Source organism: Petromyzon marinus, unplaced genomic scaffold (assembly GCF_048934315.1).
Source record: "Petromyzon marinus isolate PM22_M1 ecotype Great Lakes invasive population unplaced genomic scaffold, UKy_Petmar_22M1.pri1.0 PM_Scaffold_89, whole genome shotgun sequence".
Classification (NCBI taxonomy): Eukaryota; Metazoa; Chordata; class Hyperoartia; order Petromyzontiformes; family Petromyzontidae; genus Petromyzon; species Petromyzon marinus.
Genome location: NW_027423698.1, coordinates 227949 through 249101, shown reverse-complemented (window position 1 = coordinate 249101; position 21153 = coordinate 227949). Strand labels below are relative to the sequence as shown.

Sequence of the window (21153 nt, the reverse complement as noted above, 5' to 3'; positions counted from 1 at the left end):
CACTAACTCACCGCTCACCACTCACTCACCGCTCACCACTCACTCACCACTCACTCACCGCTCACCGACCACTCACCACTCACTCACCACTCACCAGCTGGTGCTGGTGGTACGCTCACCACTCCCTCACTCACCACACACTCACCACACGCTCACCACTTGCTCACCACTTGCTCACCGCTTGCTCACCACTTGCTCACCACTTGCTCACCACCTCTACCTGCAGAGGATGTAACGGAGGGGGTGGAGTGGAGGGGCGGATACCGACCAGATTACTCCATCACACCTCTCACTGACCTCACCATCATCCAGGTACCACTCACCACTCACTCACCACTCACTCACCACTCACTCACTCACCACTCACTCACCACTCACTCATACACTCACTCACCACTCACTCACCACTCACTCATACACTCACTCACCACTCACTCACTCATACACTCACTCACCACTCACTCACTCATACACTCACTCACTCATACACTCACCACTCAATCATACACTCACTCATACACTCACTCACTCATACACTCACTCACTCACTCATACACTCACTCATACACTCACTCACTCATACACTCACTCACTCATAAACTCACCCATACACTCACTCACTCAGACACTCACTCATACACTCACTCATACACTCACTCACTCATACACTCGCTCATACACTCACTCACTCATACACTCACTCATACACTCACTCATACACTCACTCATACACTCACTCACTCACTCACTCATACACTCACTCATACACTCACTCATACACTCACTCACTCATACACTCACTCACTCACACACTCACTCACTCATACACTCACTCATACACTCACTCATACACTCACTCACACACCACTCACTCACTCACTCATACACTCACTCACTCACCACTCACTCACCACTCACTCACCACTCACTCACTCACTCACCACTCACTCACCACTCACTCACCACTCAATCACTCACTCATACACTTACTCACACACCACTCACTCACCACTCACTCACTCATACACTCACTCACTCACCACTCACTCACCACTCACCACTCACTCACCACTCAGTCACTCACGCACTCACTCATACACTCACTCACCACTCACTCACTCACCACTCACTCACCACTCACTCACCACTCACTCACCCACTCACTCACTCATCCACTCGCTCACCACTCACTCACCACTCACTCACTCACCACTCACCACTCACTCACTCACCACTCACTCACCACTCACTCACCACTCACTCACTCACTCACCCACTCACTCACTCATACAGTCACTCACCACTCACTCACCACTCACTCACCACTCAATCACTCACTCACCATTCACTCACTCACCACTCACTCACCACTCACTCACCACTCACCACTCACTCACCACTCACTCACTCACCCACTCATTCATACACTCACTCACCACTCACTCACTCACCACTCACTCACCACTCACTCACCACTCACTCACCCACTCACTCACCCACTCACTCACTCACCACTCACTCACCACTCACTCACCACTCACTCACTCACCACTCACTCACTCCTACACTCACTCACTCACCCACCCACCCACCCACTCACCCTGTAGACAGTGGGCACAGCACAGGGATGGGGAGTGACTCTCCCTGCCTCCGTCCCACAGATCACTCGTGATCAGTACCTCAAAGCCTTCCCCATGCAGCCCAGCCAACAACAACAACAACCAGAACAACAACAGCCTACACAACAACAACAGCCTACACAACCAGAACAACAACAGCCTTCACAACAGCAACAACCAGAACAACAACAGCCTACACAACAACAACAGCCTACACAACAACAACAGCCTACACAACCAGAACAACAACAGCCTTCACAACAACAACAACAACCAGAACAACAACCAGAACAACAACAGCCTACACAACAACAACAGCCTACACAACAACAACAGCCTACACAACAACAACAGCCTACACAACAACAACAACAGCCTACACAACAACAACAGCCTACACAACAACAACAACAGCCTACACAACAACAACAGCCTACACAACAACAACAACAGCCTACACAACAACAACAGCCTACACAACAACAACAGCCTACACAACAACAACAACAGCCCACACAACAACAGCCAACACAGCAACAGCCGACACAGCTACAGCCGACACAACAGCTACAACAACAGCAGCCGACACCACAACAACAACAACAACCGTCAGAACGTCAACAACAACAGTCGGAGCGTCAACAACAACAACAGTCGGAGCGTCAACAACAACCGCCAGAACGCCAACAACAACAGTCGGAGCGTCAACAACAACAGTCGGAGCGTCAACACCAGTCGGAGCATCAACAACCGTCAGAACGTCGACAACAACAGTCGGAGCGTCAACAACAACAACAGCCGGCGCGTCAACAACAACAACAACCATCAGAACGTCAACAACAGTCGGAGCGTCAACAACAACAGTCGGAGCGCCGCCAACAACAACAACAACAGTCGGAGTGGCGTCTCCAGTCGGCATGGCAACAGCAACAGGCTGAGCAGCAGCAGCAGCCTCTGCAAGGCCGCCAGCAACAGGCGGATTGCCAGCAACAGGCGGAGGTGGGCGACTGTGGCCGGTTGCCACGGTTACAGCGCGGGGTGTCTCAAGAGGAGGGGCTGCTGTCGGCAGAGGGTGAGTTGTGGTGAAGGTTACAGCCTCACCAATACTGTCTCTGTGTGTGTGTGTCTGTGTGTGTGTCTGTGTGTCTGTGTGTGTGTGTCTGTTTGTGTGTGTGTCTGTGTGTGTGCGTGTCTGTGTGCGTGTCTGTGTGCGTGTCTGTGTGTGTGTCTGTGTGTGTGTCTGTTTGTGTGTGTGTCTGTGTGTCTGTGTGTGTGTGTGTCTGTGTGTCTGTGTGTGTGTGTCTGTGTGTGTGTCTGTTTGTGTGTGTGTGTGTGCGTGTCTGTGTGTGCGTCTGTGTGTGTGTCTGTGTGTGTATCTGTTTGTGTGTGTGTCTGTGTGCGTGTGTCTGTGTGTGTGTCTGTTTGTGTGTGTGTCTGTGTGCGTGTGTGTGTGTGCGTGTCTGTGTGTGTCTGTGTGTGTGTCTGTGTGTGCGTGCGTGTCTGTGTGTGTGTGTGTCTGTGTGTGTGTGTGTCTGTGTGCGTGTCTGTTTGCGTGTCTGTGTGTCTGTGTGTGCGTGTCTGTGTGTGTGTCTCTGTGTGTGCGTGTATGTGTGTGTGTCTCTGTGTGTGTGTCTGTGTGTGTGTGTCTGTGTGAGTGTGTCTATGTGTGTCTATGTGTGTGTCTATGTGTGTGTGTCTGTGTGTGTGCCTGGCACAAGCGTCGTGGTGACGTCACCGCCACTTGGTGGCGAATGGCTGCTGCTGCTGTTGTTGTTGTTGTGTCTGTCTACGTAGAAGCTTTGTGACTCCATCATCATCAGCCACGGCCACTCCACTGCTGGATGAAGACATCACCACCGTAGTGATCAGTGGAGATCACCAGTGATCAATATGGATGTGTCGGTATCGCTTGTGATCAGTGGGGATCAATGGTGAGAAGTCTGGATGGTTGAGGGTCCATTGTTACCAATACAGACCAATTGTGATCAATAAGGGCAGTGGTGATCGATACGAATGAGTTGGTATCAATAGTGAGGCAGTAGTGACGAGGTGTGATCAATAGTGAGCTGTCTTGATTGGTTGTTATCAATCGTCATCAATGTCTACTAGTGGGGAATCAATATGGACCAGTGGGGATCGATATTGGTCCGTATGGATGAGTGGGGATCAGTAGCTGAGACCAAAGATCTCTGTGTGTGTCTGTCTGTCTGTGTTTGTGTCTGAGTGTGTGTGTATGAGTGTCTGAGTGTGTGTCTGAGTGTGTGTCTGTATGAGTGTCTGAGTGTGTGTCTGAGTGTATGTATGAGTGTCTGTGTCTGAGTGTGTGTCTGAGTGTATGTATGAGTGTCTGTGTCTGAGTGTGTGTCTGTATGAGTGTCTGAGTGTGTGTCTGAGTGTATGTATGAGTGTCTGTGTCTGAGTGTGTGTCTGTATGAGTGTCTGAGTGTGTGTCTGAGTGTATGTATGAGTGTCTGTGTCTGAGTGTGTGTCTGTATGAGTGTCTGAGTGTGTGTCTGAGTGTATGTATGAGTGTCTGTGTCTGAGTGTGTGTCTGTATGAGTGTCTGAGTGTGTGTCTGAGTGTATGTATGAGTGTCTGTGTCTGAGTGTGTGTCTGTATGAGTGTCTGAGTGTGTGTCTGAGTGTATGTTTGAGTGTCTGTGTCTGAGTGTGTGTCTGTATGAGTGTCTGAGTGTGTGTCTGAGTGTATGTATGAGTGTCTGTGTCTGAGTGTGTGTCTGTATGAGTGTCTGAGTGTGTGTCTGAGTGTATGTTTGAGTGTCTGTGTCTGAGTGTGTGTCTGTATGAGTGTCTGAGTGTGTGTCTGAGTGTATGTATGAGTGTCTGTGTCTGAGTGTGTGTGTATGAGTGTCTGAGTGTGTGTCTGAGTGTGTGTCTGTATGAGTGTCTGAGTGTGTGTCTGAGTGTATGTATGAGTGTCTGTGTCTGAGTGTGTGTCTGTATGAGTGTCTGAGTGTGTGTCTGAGTGTATGTTTGAGTGTCTGTGTCTGAGTGTGTGTCTGTATGAGTGTCTGAGTGTGTGTCTGAGTGTATGTATGAGTGTCTGTGTCTGAGTGTGTGTCTGTATGAGTGTCTGAGTGTGTGTCTGAGTGTATGTTTGAGTGTCTGTGTCTGAGTGTGTGTCTGTATGAGTGTCTGAGTGTGTGTCTGAGTGTATGTATGAGTGTCTGTGTCTGAGTGTGTGTCTGTATGAGTGTCTGAGTGTATGTATGAGTGTCTGTGTCTGAGTGTCTGTGTCTGTATGAGTGGGGAGCGGTAGTGTAGTGGTTAGCGCTACGCTGCGCTATGAACCTGGCGACCCGGGTTCGATTCCCGCTCACGGTCAACACCAGTGACGATTATCTGAACCGGTCCCGGGCCTCCCCTAGGTCGACTCAGCCTCAAATGAGTACCTGGTGCGGTGTGTAAACATCGCCACTGGGGAGACAAAGGCGGTCGGGCGTGGTGCTGGCCACCCACCCCCTCGTGTACCGTTCCGGCCTTCATAGGTGCTCGCTAACAGCACTTGCCCCAACAGTCTGTTAAGGCTATATGGGGGATCTTTGTCTTTGTCTGTATGAGTGTCTGAGTGTATGTATGAGTGTCTGTGTCTGAGTGTGTGTCTGTATGAGTGTCTGAGTGTGTGTCTGAGTGTATGTATGAGTGTCTGTGTCTGAGTGTGTGTCTGTATGAGTGTCTGAGTGTGTGTCTGAGTGTGTGTCTGAGTGTGTGTCTGAGTGTGTGTCTGAGTGTGTGTATGTATGAGTGTCCGAGTGTGTGTCTCTCTGTGTGTGTGTCTGTCTGTATGAGTGTCTGTGAGTGTGTGTGTCTGTCTGTATGAGTGTCTGTGAGTGTGTGTGTCTGTCTGTATGTATGAGTGTCTGTGTCTGAGTGTGTGTCTGTGTGTCTCTGTGTGTGTCTGTCTGTATGAGTGTCTGTGTGTCTGTCTGTATGTATGAGTGTCTGTGTCTGAGTGTGTGTCTGTGTGTCTCTCTGTGTGTCTGTATGAGTGTCTGTGTCTGAGTGTGTCTGTGTGTCTCTGTGTGTGTCTGTCTGTATGAGTGTCTGTGTCTGTATGTATGAGTGTCTGTGTCTGAGTGTGTCTGAGTGCGTGTCTATATGAGTGTCTGTCTGAGTGTGTCTGTGTGTCTGTGTCTGTATGAGTGTATGTGCGTCTGTATGTATGTATGAGTGTCTGAGTGTGTCTCTGTGTGTCTGTATGTATGAGTGTCTGTGTCTGAGTGTGTGTCTCTGTGTGTCTGTGAGTGTGTCTGTATGTATGAGTGTCTGTGTCCGAGTGTGTGTCTCTGTATGAGTGTCTGTCTGTATGTATGAGTGTCTGTGTCTGAGTGTGTGTCTGTGTGTCTCTGTGTGTGTCTGTCTGTATGAGTGTCTGTGTGTCTGTCTGTATGTATGAGTGTCTGTGTCTGAGTGTGTCTGAGTGCGTGTCTATATGAGTGTCTGTCTGAGTGTGTCTGAATGTGTCTGTGTGTCTCTGTGTCTGTATGAGTGTCTGTATGTATGAGTGTCTGAGTGTGTCTCTGTGTGTCTGTCTGTATGAGTGTCTGTGTCTGAGTGTGTCTGTGTGTCTCTGTGTCTGTATGAGTGTCTGTGTGTCTGTATGTATGAGTGTCTGAGTGTGTCTCTGTGTGTCTGTATGTATGAGTGTCTGTGTCTGAGTGTGTGTCTGTGAGTGTGTCTGTATGTATGAGTGTCTGAGTGTGTGTCTCTGTGTGTGTCTGTATGTATGAGTGTCTGAGTGTGTGTCTGAGTGTGTGTCTCTGTGTGTGTCTGTGTGTCTGTCTGTCTGTATGTATGAGTGTCTGTGTCTGAGTGTGTGTCTGTGTGTGTGTGTGTCTGTGTGTAGTGTAGTAGCGGTTAGCGCTACGCTGCATTACGAACCAGGCCACCTGAGTTCGATTCCCGCTCACGGCCACCAGCAGTGACAGCGATTATCTGAACCGGTCCTGGGCCTCCCCTAGGTCGACTCAGCCTCAAATGAGTACCTGGTGTAGTGGTGGTGGTGGTGTGGCGGTGGTGTAGTGGTGGTGGTAGTGATGGTGGTAGTGGTGGTGGTGTAGTGGTGGTGGTGGTAGTGGTGGTGGTGGTGTAGTAGTGGTGGTGGTAGTGGTGGTGTAGTGAACATCGCTAGCACTGGGAGAGACAAAGGCGGCCGGGCGTGGTGGTGGTGGTGCTGGCCACCCACCCCCTCGTGTGTAGCCACAGTGCCGGTAGCCTTCATAGACGCTGCTGCTACTCGCTACTAACAGCACTTGCCCCTACAGCCCTGCTAGAGGCTACCTGGGGGAGCTTTGTCTGTAGTGTCTGAGGTTGTACACAGAGTAGGTGAGTGGGTAGGTGAGTGGGTGAGCGAGCGGGTGAGTGGGCGAGTGGGTGAGCGGGCGGGTGGGCTAGTGGGTAGGGGAGTGGGTAGGGGAGTGGGTGAGCATGTGGGTGAGTGGGCGAGTGGGTGAGCGAGCGAGTGGGTGAGCGAGCGGGTGAGCGAGCGGGTGAGCACGTGGGTGAGTGAGCGGGTGAGCACGTGGGTGAGTACAGCTGGGTTCTTGGGTGTCTCTTCACTGTGGGATTTGTAATAAAAATCGTGCACGCACTGTGACCACGTTGTTGATGGGGCACTCACCCACCAACTCACTCACCCACCAACTCACCACCTCACCCACCAACTCACTCACCAACTCACTCACCCACCAACTCACCACCTCACTCACCAACTCACCCACCAACTCACCAACTCACTCACCAACTCACTCACCCACCAACTCACCAACTCACTCACCTACTCACCCACCCACTCACCCACCACCTCACCCACCCACCACCTCACCCACCCACCACCTCACCCACCCACCACCTCACCCACCCACCACCTCACCCACCCACCACCTCACCCACCCACCACCTCACCCACCCACCACCTCACCCACCAACTCACCAACTCACTCACCAACTCACTCACCACCTCACCCACCCACCACCTCACCCACCAACTCACTCACCAACTCACTCACCCACCAACTCACCCACCAACTCACTCACCCACCCACTCACCAACTCACCCACCACCTCACTCACTCACCAACTCACTCACCCACTCACCAACTCACTCAACCACCCACTCACCCACCCACCACCTCACCCACCAACTCACTCACTCACTCACCCACCACCTCACCCACTCACCCACCAACTCACCCACCAACTCACTCACCCACCCACCCACTCACCCACCCAACCACTCACCCACTCACCCACCCACTCACCAACTCACTCATCACCTGGTGAGTCAAGGTCGGTCTCCACACAGGGACACTTTATTGAGTCCAGGGGGGGGTCATTGTGTGTGGGGGGGGGGGGGGGGAGGTCACTGTGTAGGGGTCAATGTGTAGGGGTCACTGTAGGGGTCAGTGGGGTCACTGTAGGGGTCACTGTCACTGTGGGGGTCACTGTAGGGGTCACTGGGGGTCACTGTGTGGGGGTGGGGTCACTGTAGGGGTCACTGTGTAGGGGTCACTGTAGGGGTCACTGCATGTGGGGGGTCACAGTGGGGTCATTGTGGGGGTGGGGTCACTGTAGGGGTCACTGTGTGTGGGGGGTCACAGTGGGGTCAGTGGGGTCACTGTAGGGGTCACTGGGGGTCAGTAGGGGTCACAGTTTAGGGGTCACGTGGGGTCACTGCAGGGGTCACTGGGGGTCACAGTAGGGGTCACTGTAGGGGTCACTGGGGTAGCCGGACGTTGCAGACTTGGGGGTCGCTACGGAACAGCGGCTCCTTGAGAGTAACAGCCATGAAGCCTGGGGGGGGTGGTGGTGAGCAAGTGGTGAGTGGTGAGAGGTGGGTGGTGAGTGGGTGGGTGAGTGGGTGAGTGAGTGAGTGGGTGAGTGAGTGGTGAGTGTATGAGTGAGTGAGTATGAGAGAGTGGTGAGTGAGTGTATGAGTGAGTGGGTGAGTGGGTGAGTGAGTGAGTGGGTGAGTAAGTGAGTGGTGAGTGAGTGGTGAGTGTATGAGCTAGTGGTGAGTGAGTGGGTGAGTGAGTGGTGAGTGAGTGAGTGAGTGGTGAGTGAGTGGTGAGTGAGTGAGTGTATGAGAGAGGGGTGAGTGAGTGAGTGGTGAGTGAGTGGTGAGTGGTGGTGAGTGGTGGGTGAGTGGTGAGTGGTGAGTGAGTGGTGAGTGAGTGGTGAGTGAGTGGTGAGTGAGTGGGTGAGTGAGTGAGTGAGGAGTGAGTGTATGAGTGAGTGAGTGTATGAGTGAATGGTGAGTGAGTGGTGAGTGAGTGTATGAGTGAGTGAGTGGGTGAGTGGGTGGGTGAGTGAGTGAGTGAGTGGTGAGTGGGTGAGTGGGTGAGTGAGTGGGTGAGTGGGTGGGTGAGTGGGTGGGTGGGTGAGTGGGTGGGTGGGTGAGTGAGTGGGTGGGTGAGTGGGTGGGTGGGTGGGTGAGTGAGTGGTGAGTGAATGGTGAGTGGTGAGTGAGTGGTGAGTGAGTGGTGAGTGAGTGGTGAGTGGGTGGGTGAGTGAGTGGGTGAGTGAGTGAGTGAGTGTATGAGTGAGTGAGTGTATGAGTGAATGGTGAGTGAGTGGTGAGTGAGTGTATGAGTGAGTGAGTGGGTGAGTGGGTGGGTGAGTGAGTGAGTGAGTGGTGAGTGGGTGAGTGAGTGGGTGAGTGGGTGGGTGAGTGGGTGGGTGGGTGAGTGGGTGGGTGGGTGAGTGGGTGGGTGAGTGGGTGGGTGGGTGAGTGAGTGGGTGGGTGAGTGAGTGGGTGGGTGAGTGAGTGGTGAGTGAGTGGTGAGTGAGTGGTGAGTGAGTTGTGAGTGAGTGAGTGGTGAGTGAGTGAGTGGGTGGGTGAGTGGGTGGGTGAGTGGGTGGGTGGGTGAGTGAGTGGTGAGTGAGTGGGTGAGTGAGTGGGTGGGTGAGTGGGTGAGTGAGTGGTGGGTGAGTGAGTGGGTGAGTGGGTGGTGAGTGGTGAGTGTATGAGTGAGTGAGTGGTGAGTGTATGAGTGAGTGAGTGGTGAGTGAGTGAGTGTATGAGTGAGTGAGTGGTGAGTGAGTGAGTGGTGAGTGAGTGGTGAGTGTATGAGTGAGTGAGTATGAGAGAGTGGTGAGTGAGTGTATGAGTGAGTGGGTGAGTGGGTGAGTGAGTGAGTGGGTGAGTAAGTGAGTGGTGAGTGAGTGGTGAGTGTATGAGCTAGTGGTGAGTGAGTGGGTGAGTGAGTGGTGAGTGAGTGAGTGAGTGGTGAGTGAGTGGTGAGTGAGTAAGTGTATGAGAGAGGGGTGAGTGAGTGAGTGGTGAGTGAGTGGTGAGTGGTGGTGAGTGGTGGGTGAGTGGGTGAGTGGTGAGTGGTGAGTGAGTGGTGAGTGAGTGGTGAGTGAGTGGTGAGTGAGTGGGTGAGTGAGTGAGTGAGGAGTGAGTGTATGAGTGAGTGAGTGTATGAGTGAATGGTGAGTGAGTGGTGAGTGAGTGTATGAGTGAGTGAGTGGGTGAGTGGGTGGGTGAGTGAGTGAGTGAGTGGTGAGTGGGTGAGTGGGTGAGTGAGTGGGTGAGTGGGTGGGTGGGTGAGTGGGTGGGTGGGTGAGTGAGTGGGTGGGTGAGTGGGTGGGTGGGTGAGTGAGTGGGTGGGTGAGTGAGTGGTGAGTGAATGGTGAGTGGTGAGTGAGTGGTGAGTGAGTGGTGAGTGAGTGGTGAGTGGGTGGGTGAGTGAGTGGGTGAGTGAGTGAGTGTATGAGTGAGTGAGTGTATGAGTGAGTGAGTGTATGAGTGAATGGTGAGTGAGTGGTGAGTGAGTGTATGAGTGAGTGAGTGGGTGAGTGGGTGAGTGGGTGAGTGGGTGAGTGAGTGGGTGAGTGGGTGGGTGAGTGGGTGGGTGGGTGAGTGGGTGGGTGAGTGAGTGAGTGGGTGGGTGAGTGAGTGGGTGGGTGAGTGAGTGGTGAGTGAGTGAGTGGTGAGTGAGTGGTGAGTGAGTTGTGAGTGAGTGAGTGGTGAGTGAGTGAGTGGGTGGGTGAGTGGGTGGGTGAGTGGGTGGGTGAGTGGGTGGGTGGGTGAGTGAGTGGTGAGTGAGTGGGTGAGTGGGTGGGTGGGTGAGTGGGTGGGTGAGTGGGTGAGTGAGTGGTGGGTGAGTGAGTGGGTGAGTGGGTGGTGAGTGGTGAGTGTATGAGTGAGTGAGTGGTGAGTGTATGAGTGAGTGAGTGGTGAGTGAGTGAGTGTATGAGTGAGTGAGTGGTGAGTGAGTGAGTGGTGAGTGAGTGGTGAGTGAGTGTATGAGTGAGTGTATGAGTGAGTGAGTGGTGAGTGTATGAGTGAGTGTATGAGTGAGTGAGTGGTGAGTGAGGAGTGAGTGGTTGAGTGAGTGGGTGAGTGGGTGGGTGAGTGAGTGGGTGAGTGAGTGAGTGGTGAGTGAGTGGTGAGTGGGTGGTGAGTGAGTGGTGAGTGGGTGAGTGGGTGGGTGAGTGGGTGGGTGAGTGAGTGGTGAGTGAGTGGTGAGTGAGTGGGTGGGTGAGTGGGTGGGTGAGTGAGTGAGTAGTGGGTGGTGAGTGAGTGAGTGGGTGAGTGAGTGGGTGAGTGGGTGGGTGAGTGAGTGGTGAGTGAGTGTATGAGTGAGTGGGTGAATGGGTGGGTGAGTGAGTGGTGAGTGAGTGTATAGTGAGTGAGTGGTGAGTGAGTGTATGAGTGAGTGAGTGAGTGGGTGAGTGAGTGAGTGAGTGGTGAGTGAGTGGTGAGTGAGTGAGTGTGTGAGTGGTGAGTGAGTCGTGAGTGAGTGAGTGGTGAGTGTATGAGTGAGTGAGTGGTGAGTGTATGAGTGAGTGAGTGGTGAGTGTACGAGTGAGTGGTGAGTGAGTGGTGAGTGAGTGGGTGAGTGAGTGAGTGAGTGGGTGAGTGAGTGGGTGAGTGGGTGAGTGAGTGGGTGAGTGGGTGGGTGAGTGAGTGAGTGGTGAGTGGGTGGGTGAGTGAGTGGTGAGTGGGTGGGTGAGTGAGTGAGTGGGTGAGTAGGTGAGTGAGTGGTGAGTGAGTGAGTGGTGAGTGTATGAGTGAGTGAGTGGTGAGTGTATGAGTGAGTGAGTGGTGAGTGTACGAGTGAGTGGTGAGTGAGTGGTGAGTGAGTGGTGAGTGAGTGAGTGGGTGAGTGAGTGGGTGAGTGAGTGGTTGAGTGTATGAGTGAGTGAGTGGGTGAGTGAGTGAGTGGTGAGTGGGTGGTGAGTGAGTGGTGAGTGGTGAGTGAGTGGGTGGGTGAGTGAGTGGTGAGTGAGTGGTGAGTGAGTGGTGAGTGAGTGTATAAGTGAGTGAGTGAGTGGTGAGTGAGTGGTGAGTGAGTGGTGAGTGAGTGAGTGAGTGGTGAGTGAGTGGTGAGTGAGTGAGTGGTGAGTGAGTGAGTGTGTGAGTGGTGAGTGAGTCGTGAGTGAGTGAGTGGTGAGTGAGTGGTGAGTGTATGAGTGAGTGGTGAGTGTATGAGTGAGTGAGTGGTGAGTGTATGAGTGAGTGGTGAGTGAGTGGTGAGTGAGTGGTGAGTGTATGAGTGAGTGAGTGGTGAGTGAGTGGTGAGTGAGTGGTGAGTGAGTGAGTGGGTGAGTGAGTGGGTGAGTGTATGAGTGAGTGAGTGGGTGAGTGAGTGAGTGGTGAGTGAGTGTATGAGTGAGTGAGTGTATGAGTGAGTGTATGAGTGAGTGAGTGGTGAGTGAGTGAGTGTATGAGTGAGTGTATGAGTGAGTGAGTGGTGAGTGTATGAGTGTATGAGTGAGTGAGTGGTGAGTGAGTGTATGAGTGAGTGAGTGAGTGGTGAGTGAGTGAGTGGTGAGTGAGTGAGTGGTGAGTGCTCACCCATCTTCTGTGCACGTTTTATCGCCTTCGTGATCTGCTTCTGTTTCATACTGCACAGACCTGGGGAGAAAGTCGCTCACCACCTCCTCACCACCACCTCACCCCCCTCTCATCAGTATAGTGTAGTAGTGGTGAGTGTAGTAGTGGTGAGTGTAGTGGTGAGTGTAGTGGTGGTGAGTGTAGTGGTGGTGAGTGTAGTGGTGAGTGTAGTAGTGGTGAGTGTAGTGGTGAGAGTGGTGATGAGTGTGGTGGTGAGTTTAGTAGTGGTGAGTGTAGTGGTGAGTGTAGTGGTGAGTGTGGTGGTGAGTTTAGTGGTGAGTGTGGTGGTGAGTGTAGTGGTGAGTGTAGTGGTGAGTGGTGGTGAGTGTAGTAGTGGTGAGTGTAGTAGTGGTGAGTAGTGGTGAGTAACTCACCAGTGATGTGAGTAGTGGTGAGTGTAGTAGTGGTGAGTAGTGGTGAGTAGTAGTGGTGAGTAGTGGTGAGTGTAGTGGTGAGTGTAGTAGTGAGTAGTAGTGGTGAGTAGTGGTGAGTAATGGTGAGTGTAGTGGTGGTGAGTGTAGTGGTGAGTAACTCACCAGTGATGTGAGTAGTGGTGAGCAGTGGTGAGTAGTAGTGGTGAGTAGTGGTGAGTAACTCACCAGTGATGTGAGTAGTGGTGAGTAGTGGTGAGTGTAGTAGTGGTGAGTAGTGGTGAGTAACTCACCAGTGATGTGAGTAGTGGTGAGTAGTGGTGAGTGTAGTAGTGGTGAGTGTAGTGGTGAGTAGTGGTGAGTAACTCACCAGTGATGTGAGTAGTGGTGAGTAGTGGTGAGTGTAGTAGTGGTGAGTGTAGTAGTGGTGAGTAGTGGTGAGCAACTCACCAGTGATGTGAGTAGTGGTGAGTAGTGGTGAGTGTAGTAGTGGTGAGTGTAGTGGTGAGTGTAGTGGTGAGTAGTGGTGAGTAACTCACCAGTGATGTGAGTAGTGGTGAGTGTTGTGGTGAGTAGTGGTGAGTGTAGTGGTGAATAGTGGTGAGTGTAGTGGTGAGTAGTGGTGAGTAGTGGTGAGTGTAGTGGTGAGTAACTCACCAGTGATGTGAGTAGTGGTGAGTGTAGTAGTGAGTAGTGGTGAGTAGTAGTGGTGAGTAGTGGTGAGTGTAGTGGTGAGTAGTGGTGAGTAACTCACCAGTGATGTGAGTAGTGGTGAGTGTAGTGGTGAGTGTAGTGGTGAGTAACTCACCAGTGATGTGAGTAGTGGTGAGTAGTGGTGAGTAACTCACCAGTGATGTGACGTCCGTAGATTTTCCCGGTGTGTGACGAAATGAACTGAGACAGCAGCTGGGGAAACACACGGAGTGGTGAGTAGTAGGTGGTGAGTGGGTGGTGAGTGGTGAGCAGGTGGTGAGTGGTGAGTAGGTGGTGAGCAGGTGGTGAATAGGTGGTGGTGAGTGAGTGGTGAGCAGGTAGGTGAGTGGGTGAGTGAGTGGGTGAGTGAGTGAGTGGGTGAGTGGGTGAGTGAGTGAGTGGGTGAGTGAGTGTGTGAGTGAGTGGGTGAGTGAGTGGGTGAGTGAGTGAGTGGGTGAGTGGGTGAGTGGGTGAGTGGGTGGGTGAATGAGTGGGTGGGTGAGTGAGTGGGTGAGTGGGTGGGTGAGTGGGTGAGTGAGTGGGTGAGTGATTGGGTGAGTGAGTGGGTGAGTGAGTGAGTGGGTGGGTGAGTGGGTGAGTGAGTGGTGAGTGGGTGAGTGGGTGAGTGGGTGAGTGAGTGGTGAGTGTGTGAGTGAGTGGGTGAGTGGGTGGGTGAGTGGATGAGTGAGTGGTGAGCGAGTGGGTGGGTGAGTGAGTGAGTGTATGAGTGAGTGAGTGGGTGAGTGGGTGAGTGAGTGGGTGAGTGGGTGAGTGAGTGGGTGAGTGAGTGGTGAGTGAGTGAGTGGGTGAGTGAGTGAGTGTATGAGTGAGTGAGTGTGTGAGTGAGTGGGTGAGTGAGTGAGTGGGTGGGTGAGTGAGTGAGTGGGTGGGTGGGTGAGTGAGTGTGTGAGTGGGTGAGTGAGTGAGTGGGTGAGTGAGTGGTGAGTGAGTGAGTGAGTGTGTGAGTGAGTGGGTGAGTGAGTGGGTGAGTGGGTGGGTGAGTGAGTGAGTGTGTGAGTGAGTGAGTGGGTGGGTGAGTAGGTGAGTGAGTGAGTGAGTGGGTGAGTGAGTGGGTGGGTGAGTAGGTGAGTGAGTGAGTGAGTGTGTGAGTGAGTGGGTGAGTGGGTGGGTGAGTGGGTGGGTGAGTGAGTGTGTGAGTGAGTGAGTGGGTGGGTGAGTAGGTGAGTGAGTGAGTGGGTGAGTGAGTGGGTGGGTGAGTAGGTGAGTGAGTGAGTGAGTGTGTGAGTGAGTGGGTGGGTGAGTGAGTGGGTGAGTGAGTGGGTGGGTGAGTAGGTGAGTGAGTGAGTGAGTGGTGAGTGAGTGGGTGGGTGAGTGAGTGGGTGAGCGAGTGGTGAGTGAGTGAGTGGGTGAGTGAGTGGGTGAGCGAGTGGTGAGTGAGTGGGTGGGTGAGTGAGTGAGTGAGTGGTGAGTGAGTGGTGAGTGGGTGAGTGAGTGAGTGGGTGAGTGAGTGTGTGAGTGAGTGGGTGAGTGAGTGGGTGAGTGGGTGGGTGAGTGAGTGTGTGAGTGAGTGAGTGGGTGGGTGAGTAGGTGAGTGAGTGAGTGAGTGGGTGAGTGAGTGGGTGGGTGAGTAGGTGAGTGAGTGAGTGAGTGTGTGAGTGAGTGGGTGAGTGGGTGGGTGAGTGGGTGGGTGAGTGGGTGGGTGAGTGAGTGGTGAGTGGGTGGTGAGTGAGTGGGTGAGTGAGTGGTGAGCGAGTGGTGAGTGAGTGAGTGAGTGGGTGAGTGGGTGGGTGAGTGAGTGAGTGAGTGGGTGAGTGAGTGAGTGGGTGAGTGGGTGAGTGGGTGGGTGAGTGAGTGAGTGGGTGAGTGAGTGGGTGAGTGGGTGAGTGAGTGGGTGAGTGGGTGAGTGAGTGGGTGAGTGAGTGAGTGGGTGAGCGAGTGGTGAGTGAGTGAGTGAGTGGGTGAGTGGGTGGGTGAGCGAGTGGTGAGTGAGTGGGTGAGTGGGTGGGTGAGTGGTGAGTGAGTGGGTGGGTGGGTGGGTGAGTGGGTGAGTGGGTGGTGAGTGAGTGAGTGAGTGGTGAGTGGGTGGGTGAGTGGTGAGTGAGTGGGTGGGTGGGTGGGTGAGTGAGTGGGTGGGTGAGTGAGTGGGTGGGTGGGTGAGTGAGTGGTGAGTGGGTGGTGAGTGAGTGGTGAGGAGCTCTCACCTGGGTGTTTTTGTAGTCCACGTCGATGTTGCAAAGGACGCAGCGACGTGGGGGATCAGTGTAGGGGTCACTCACCACCAGGTCACTCACCAACGGGTCACTCACCACCGGGTCACTCACCTACACACACACAGAGTCACACAGAGTCACACACACACACAGAGTCACACACACACACACAGAGTCACACACACAGAGTCACACACACACAGAGTCACACACACACAGAGTCACACACAGACTCTCACACACACATACACACACACATACAGAGTCACATACACACACACCCACACACCCACACACATACAGCTGTCACACACACATACACACACAGACTCACACACACATACACAGTCACACACACATACACACACAGAGTCACACACATACACACACATACACATACAGCTGTCACACACACACATACACACACATACACATACAGCTGTCACACACACACATACACACACAGACTCACACACACATACACAGTCACACACACACACACAGACTCACACACACACACACACAGAGTCACACACACAGAGTCACACACAGAGTCACACACAGACTCACACACACAGTCACACACACACATACACACAGACTCACACACACATACACACATACACACAGACTCACACACACACACAGTCACACACACACAGTCACACACACAGTGACACACACACACACAGTCACACACACACAGTCACACCCACACACACACACAGTCACACACACACAGTGACACACACAGTGACACACACAGTCACACCCACACACACACACAGTCACACCCACACACACACACAGTGACACACACACACACAGTCACACACACACACACACACAGTCACACCCACACACACACACAGTGACACACACACACAGTGACACACACACACACAGTCACACCCACACACACACACAGTGACACACACACACACAGTGACACACACAGTCACACCCACACACACACACAGTGACACACACACATACAGTCACACCCACACACACAGTGACACACACACAGTCACACCCACACACACACACAGTGACACACACACACACAGTCACACCCACACACACACACAGTGACACACACACACACAGTGACACACACACACACAGTCACACCCACACTCACACAGTCACACACACACAGTCACACACAGTCACAGTGACACCCACACAGCTGTCACCCGCGTTGTGTCTGTGGCAGGGGAGTTGTGGGTGAGGCTGTCGCTGTTGAAGCGGCAGAGAACGACACCCAGCCCTGTGGGGGACGGTGACACACACACAGTGACACACACACAGTGACACACACACACAGTGACACACACAGTGACACACACAGTGACACACAGTGACACACACACAGTGACACACACACAGTGACACACACACAGTGACACACACACAGTGACACACACACAGTGACACACACACAGTGACACACACAGTGACACACACAGTGACACACAGTGACACACACACAGTGACACACACAGTGACACACACACAGTGACACACACACAGTGACACACACACAGTGACACACACACAGTGACACACACAGTGACACACACAGTGACACACAGTGACACACACACAGTGACACACACAGTGACACACACAGTGACACACACACAGTGACACACATAGTGACACACACAGTGACACACACAGTGACACACAGTGACACACACAGTGACACACACACAGTGACACACACACAGTGACAGTGACACACACACAGTGACACACAGTGACACACAGTGACACACACAGTGACACACACAGTGACACACACAGTGACACACACACAGTGACACACAGTGACACACACAGTGACACACACACAGTGACACACACACAGTGACAGTGACACACACACAGTGACACACAGTGACACACAGTGACACACACAGTGACACACACAGTGACACACACAGTGACACACACACAGTGACACACACACAGTGACAGTGACACACACACAGTGACACACAGTGACACACAGTGACACACACAGTGACACACACAGTGACACACACAGTGACACACACACAGTGACACACAGTGACACACACAGTGACACACACACAGTGACACACACACAGTGACAGTGACACACACACAGTGACACACACAGTGTACACACACAGTGACACACACACAGTGACACACAGTGTACACACACAGTGACACACACAGTGACACACAGTGTACACACACACAGTGACACACACAGTGACACACAGTGACACACACAGTGACACACACACAGTGACACACACACAGTGACAGTGACACACACACAGTGACACACACAGTGTACACACACAGTGACACACACACAGTGACACACAGTGTACACACACAGTGACACACACAGTGACACACAGTGTACACACACACAGTGTACACACACACAGTGACACACACAGTGACACACACAGTGACACACACACAGTGACACACACACAGTGACAAACACACAGTGACACACACAGTGACACACACAGTGACACACACAGTGACACACACAGTGACACACACACACAGTGACACACACACAGTGACACACACACAGTGACACACACAGTGACACACACACAGTGATACACACACAGTGACACACACAGTGACACACACATTGACACACACACAGTGACACACACACACAGTGACACACACAGTGACACACACACAGTGACACACACAGTGACACACAGTGACACACAGTGACACACACCGTGACACACACACAGTGACACACACACAGTGACACACACAGTGACACACACACACAGTGACACACACACACACAGTGACACACACACACACAGTGACACACACACAGTGACACACACACAGTGACACACACACAGTGACACACACACAAACACAGTGACACACACACACAGTGACACACAGTGACACACACACAGTGACACACACACACAGTGACACACACACACACAGTGACACACACAGTGACACAGTGACACACACACAGTGACACACACACACACACAGTGACACACACACAGTTACACACACAGTGACACAGTGACACACACACAGTGACACACACACAAACACAGTGACACACACACAAACACAGTGACACACACACAAACACAGTGACACACACACACAGTGACACACACAGTGACACACACACAGTGACACACACACAGTGACACACACAGTGACACGGGGAGACAGAGACAGGGGGAGGCAGAGAGACACGTGGAGACACAATGACACACAGAGACACAATGACACACAGAGACACAATGACACACAGAGACACAATGACACGTGGAGACACAATGACACACAGAGACACAATGACACACAGAGACACAATGACACACAGAGACACAATGACACACAGAGACACAATGACACGTGGAGACACAATGACACGTGGAGACACAATGACACACAGAGACACAATGACACACAGAGACACAATGACACACAGAGACACAATGACACACAGAGACACAATGACACACAGAGACACAATGACACACAGAGACACAATGACACACAGAGACACAATGACACACAGAGACACAATGACACACAGAGACACAATGACACACAGAGACACAATGACACACAGAGACACAATGACACACAGAGACACAATGACACACAGAGACACAATGACACACAGAGACACAATGACACGTGGAGACACAATGACACACAGAGACACAATGACACACAGAGACACAATGACACACAGAGACACAATGACACACAGAGACACAATGACACGTGGAGACACAATGACACGTGGAGACACAATGACACACAGAGACACAATGACACGTGGAGACACAATGACACGTGGAGACACAATGACACACAGAGACACAATGACACACAGAGACACAATGACACACAGAGACACAATGACACACAGAGACACAATGACACACAGAGACACAATGACACACAGAGACACAATGACACACAGAGACACAATGACACACAGAGACACAATGACACACAGAGACACAATGACACACAGAGACACAATGACACACAGAGACACAATGACACACAGAGACACAATGACACACAGAGACACAATGACACACAGAGACACAATGACACACAGAGACACAATGACACACAGAGACACAATGACACACAGAGACACGTGGAGCCAAGGACACAGAGACACGTGTCGCGAGTTCTCCCGCCCTCACCACCACCATCCTCACCACCACCACCATCCTCACCACCACCACCCTCACCACCACCACCCTCACCACCCTCACCACCACCATCCTCACCACCACCACCCTCACCACCACCACCCTCACCACCCTCACCACCACCACCCTCACCACCTCCCTCACCACCACCCTCACCACCACCACCACCACCCTCACCACCCTCACCACCACCCTCACCACCCTCACCACCACCACCGTCACCACCCTCACCACCCTCACCACCCTCACCACCACCACCGTCACCACCGTCACCACCCTCACCACCACCACCCTCACCACCACCCTCACCACCACCCTCACCACCACCCTCACCACCACCCTCACCACCACCACCACCCTCACCACCACCCTCACCACCACCACCACCCTCACCACCACCACCACCGTCACCACCCTCACCACCACCACCACCCTCACCACCACCCTCACCACCTCCCTCACCACCACCCTCACCAGCTCCCTCACCACCACCACCACCCTCACCACCACCACCACCCTCACCACCACCACCACCCTCACCACCACCCTCACCACCCTCACCACCACCACCACCGTCACCACCCTCACCACCACCACCACCCTCACCACCACCCTCACCACCTCCCTCACCACCACCCTCACCACCACCCTCACCACCACCACCACCCTCACCAGCTCCCTCACCACCACCACCACCCTCACCACCACCACCCTCACCACCACCACCACCACCACCCTCACCACCACCACCACCACCACCCTCACCACCACCACCCTCACCACCCTCACCACCACCACCCTCACCACCACCCTCACCAGCTCCCTCACCTCCTCGTCTCGCGCCGCCGCCGCCGCTCACCACGCGCAGCGCGCGACTCGCAGCGGTGACCAAGGCGGCAGCCATGACAGGGATCGCCTCTAGCCACGCCCCTCCACCATCTAGCCACGCCCATCCACCATATAGCCACGCCTACCCCTCAATCGAGCCCCCGCCCACACCGCCATTATCTAGCCACGCCCACACCACTCACCGAACCCCGCCCGCCTACGTCCTCTAGACCGCGCCCCCTCTCGTTTGGCCACGCCCCTATCAACATGACCCCCAACTACAACCCCCCCGACACCTGGTGCTCTAGCCCCACCCTCTCCTCTAGCTCCACCCCCTCACCTCTAGCCCCACCCCCCATCAACTGAT

At 53.3% G+C, this 21153-nt stretch overlaps 2 protein-coding genes across 7 annotated transcripts in view; one reads left to right on the top strand and one right to left on the bottom strand.

Moving 5' to 3' along the window:
- Positions 1–7229, top strand: part of LOC116936996 (metal transporter CNNM2-like) — a 72980-nt gene extending 65751 nt beyond the window's left edge. For 3 of the 6 annotated variants that reach the window (XM_076064902.1, XM_076064901.1, XM_076064903.1), the window contains 3 exons: positions 227–312; positions 1662–2691; positions 3414–7229. In XM_076064902.1, coding sequence (XP_075921017.1) covers positions 227–312; positions 1662–2691; positions 3414–3424 — 1127 coding nt within the window. In that variant the 3' untranslated portion in view covers positions 3425–7229. Of the gene's footprint in view, positions 1–226; positions 313–1661; positions 2692–3413 lie in introns of those variants that run through there. The other 3 variants (XM_076064905.1, XM_076064904.1, XM_076064906.1) reach the window with 2 other exon arrangements.
- Positions 7230–7922: 693 nt separating this feature from the next.
- Positions 7923–20909, bottom strand: LOC142905270 (small ribosomal subunit protein bS18m-like). Its single transcript, XM_076064912.1, has 6 exons — positions 20787–20909; positions 16917–16990; positions 15709–15828; positions 13702–13759; positions 12444–12503; positions 7923–8431 (listed from the first exon to the last, which is right to left on the bottom strand). Exons 1-6 carry the CDS (start codon positions 20860–20862, stop codon positions 8355–8357), a joined length of 465 nt encoding a protein of 154 aa, XP_075921027.1. The 5' UTR covers positions 20863–20909; the 3' UTR covers positions 7923–8354.
- Positions 20910–21153: the final 244 nt, after the last annotated feature.

Coding starts and splice junctions, on each gene's coding strand:
- LOC142905270 (XM_076064912.1), bottom strand. CDS start 20,862: ATGGCTGCCGCCTTGGTCACCGCTGCGAGTCGCGCGCTGCGCGTGGTG. Junction 16,991..20,786: donor CGGCGGCGCGAGACGAGGAG/GTGAGGGAGCTG, acceptor CGTCCCCCACAG/GGCTGGGTGTCGTTCTCTGC. Junction 13,760..15,708: donor TGGACTACAAAAACACCCAG/GTGAGAGCTCCT, acceptor GTGTTTCCCCAG/CTGCTGTCTCAGTTCATTTC.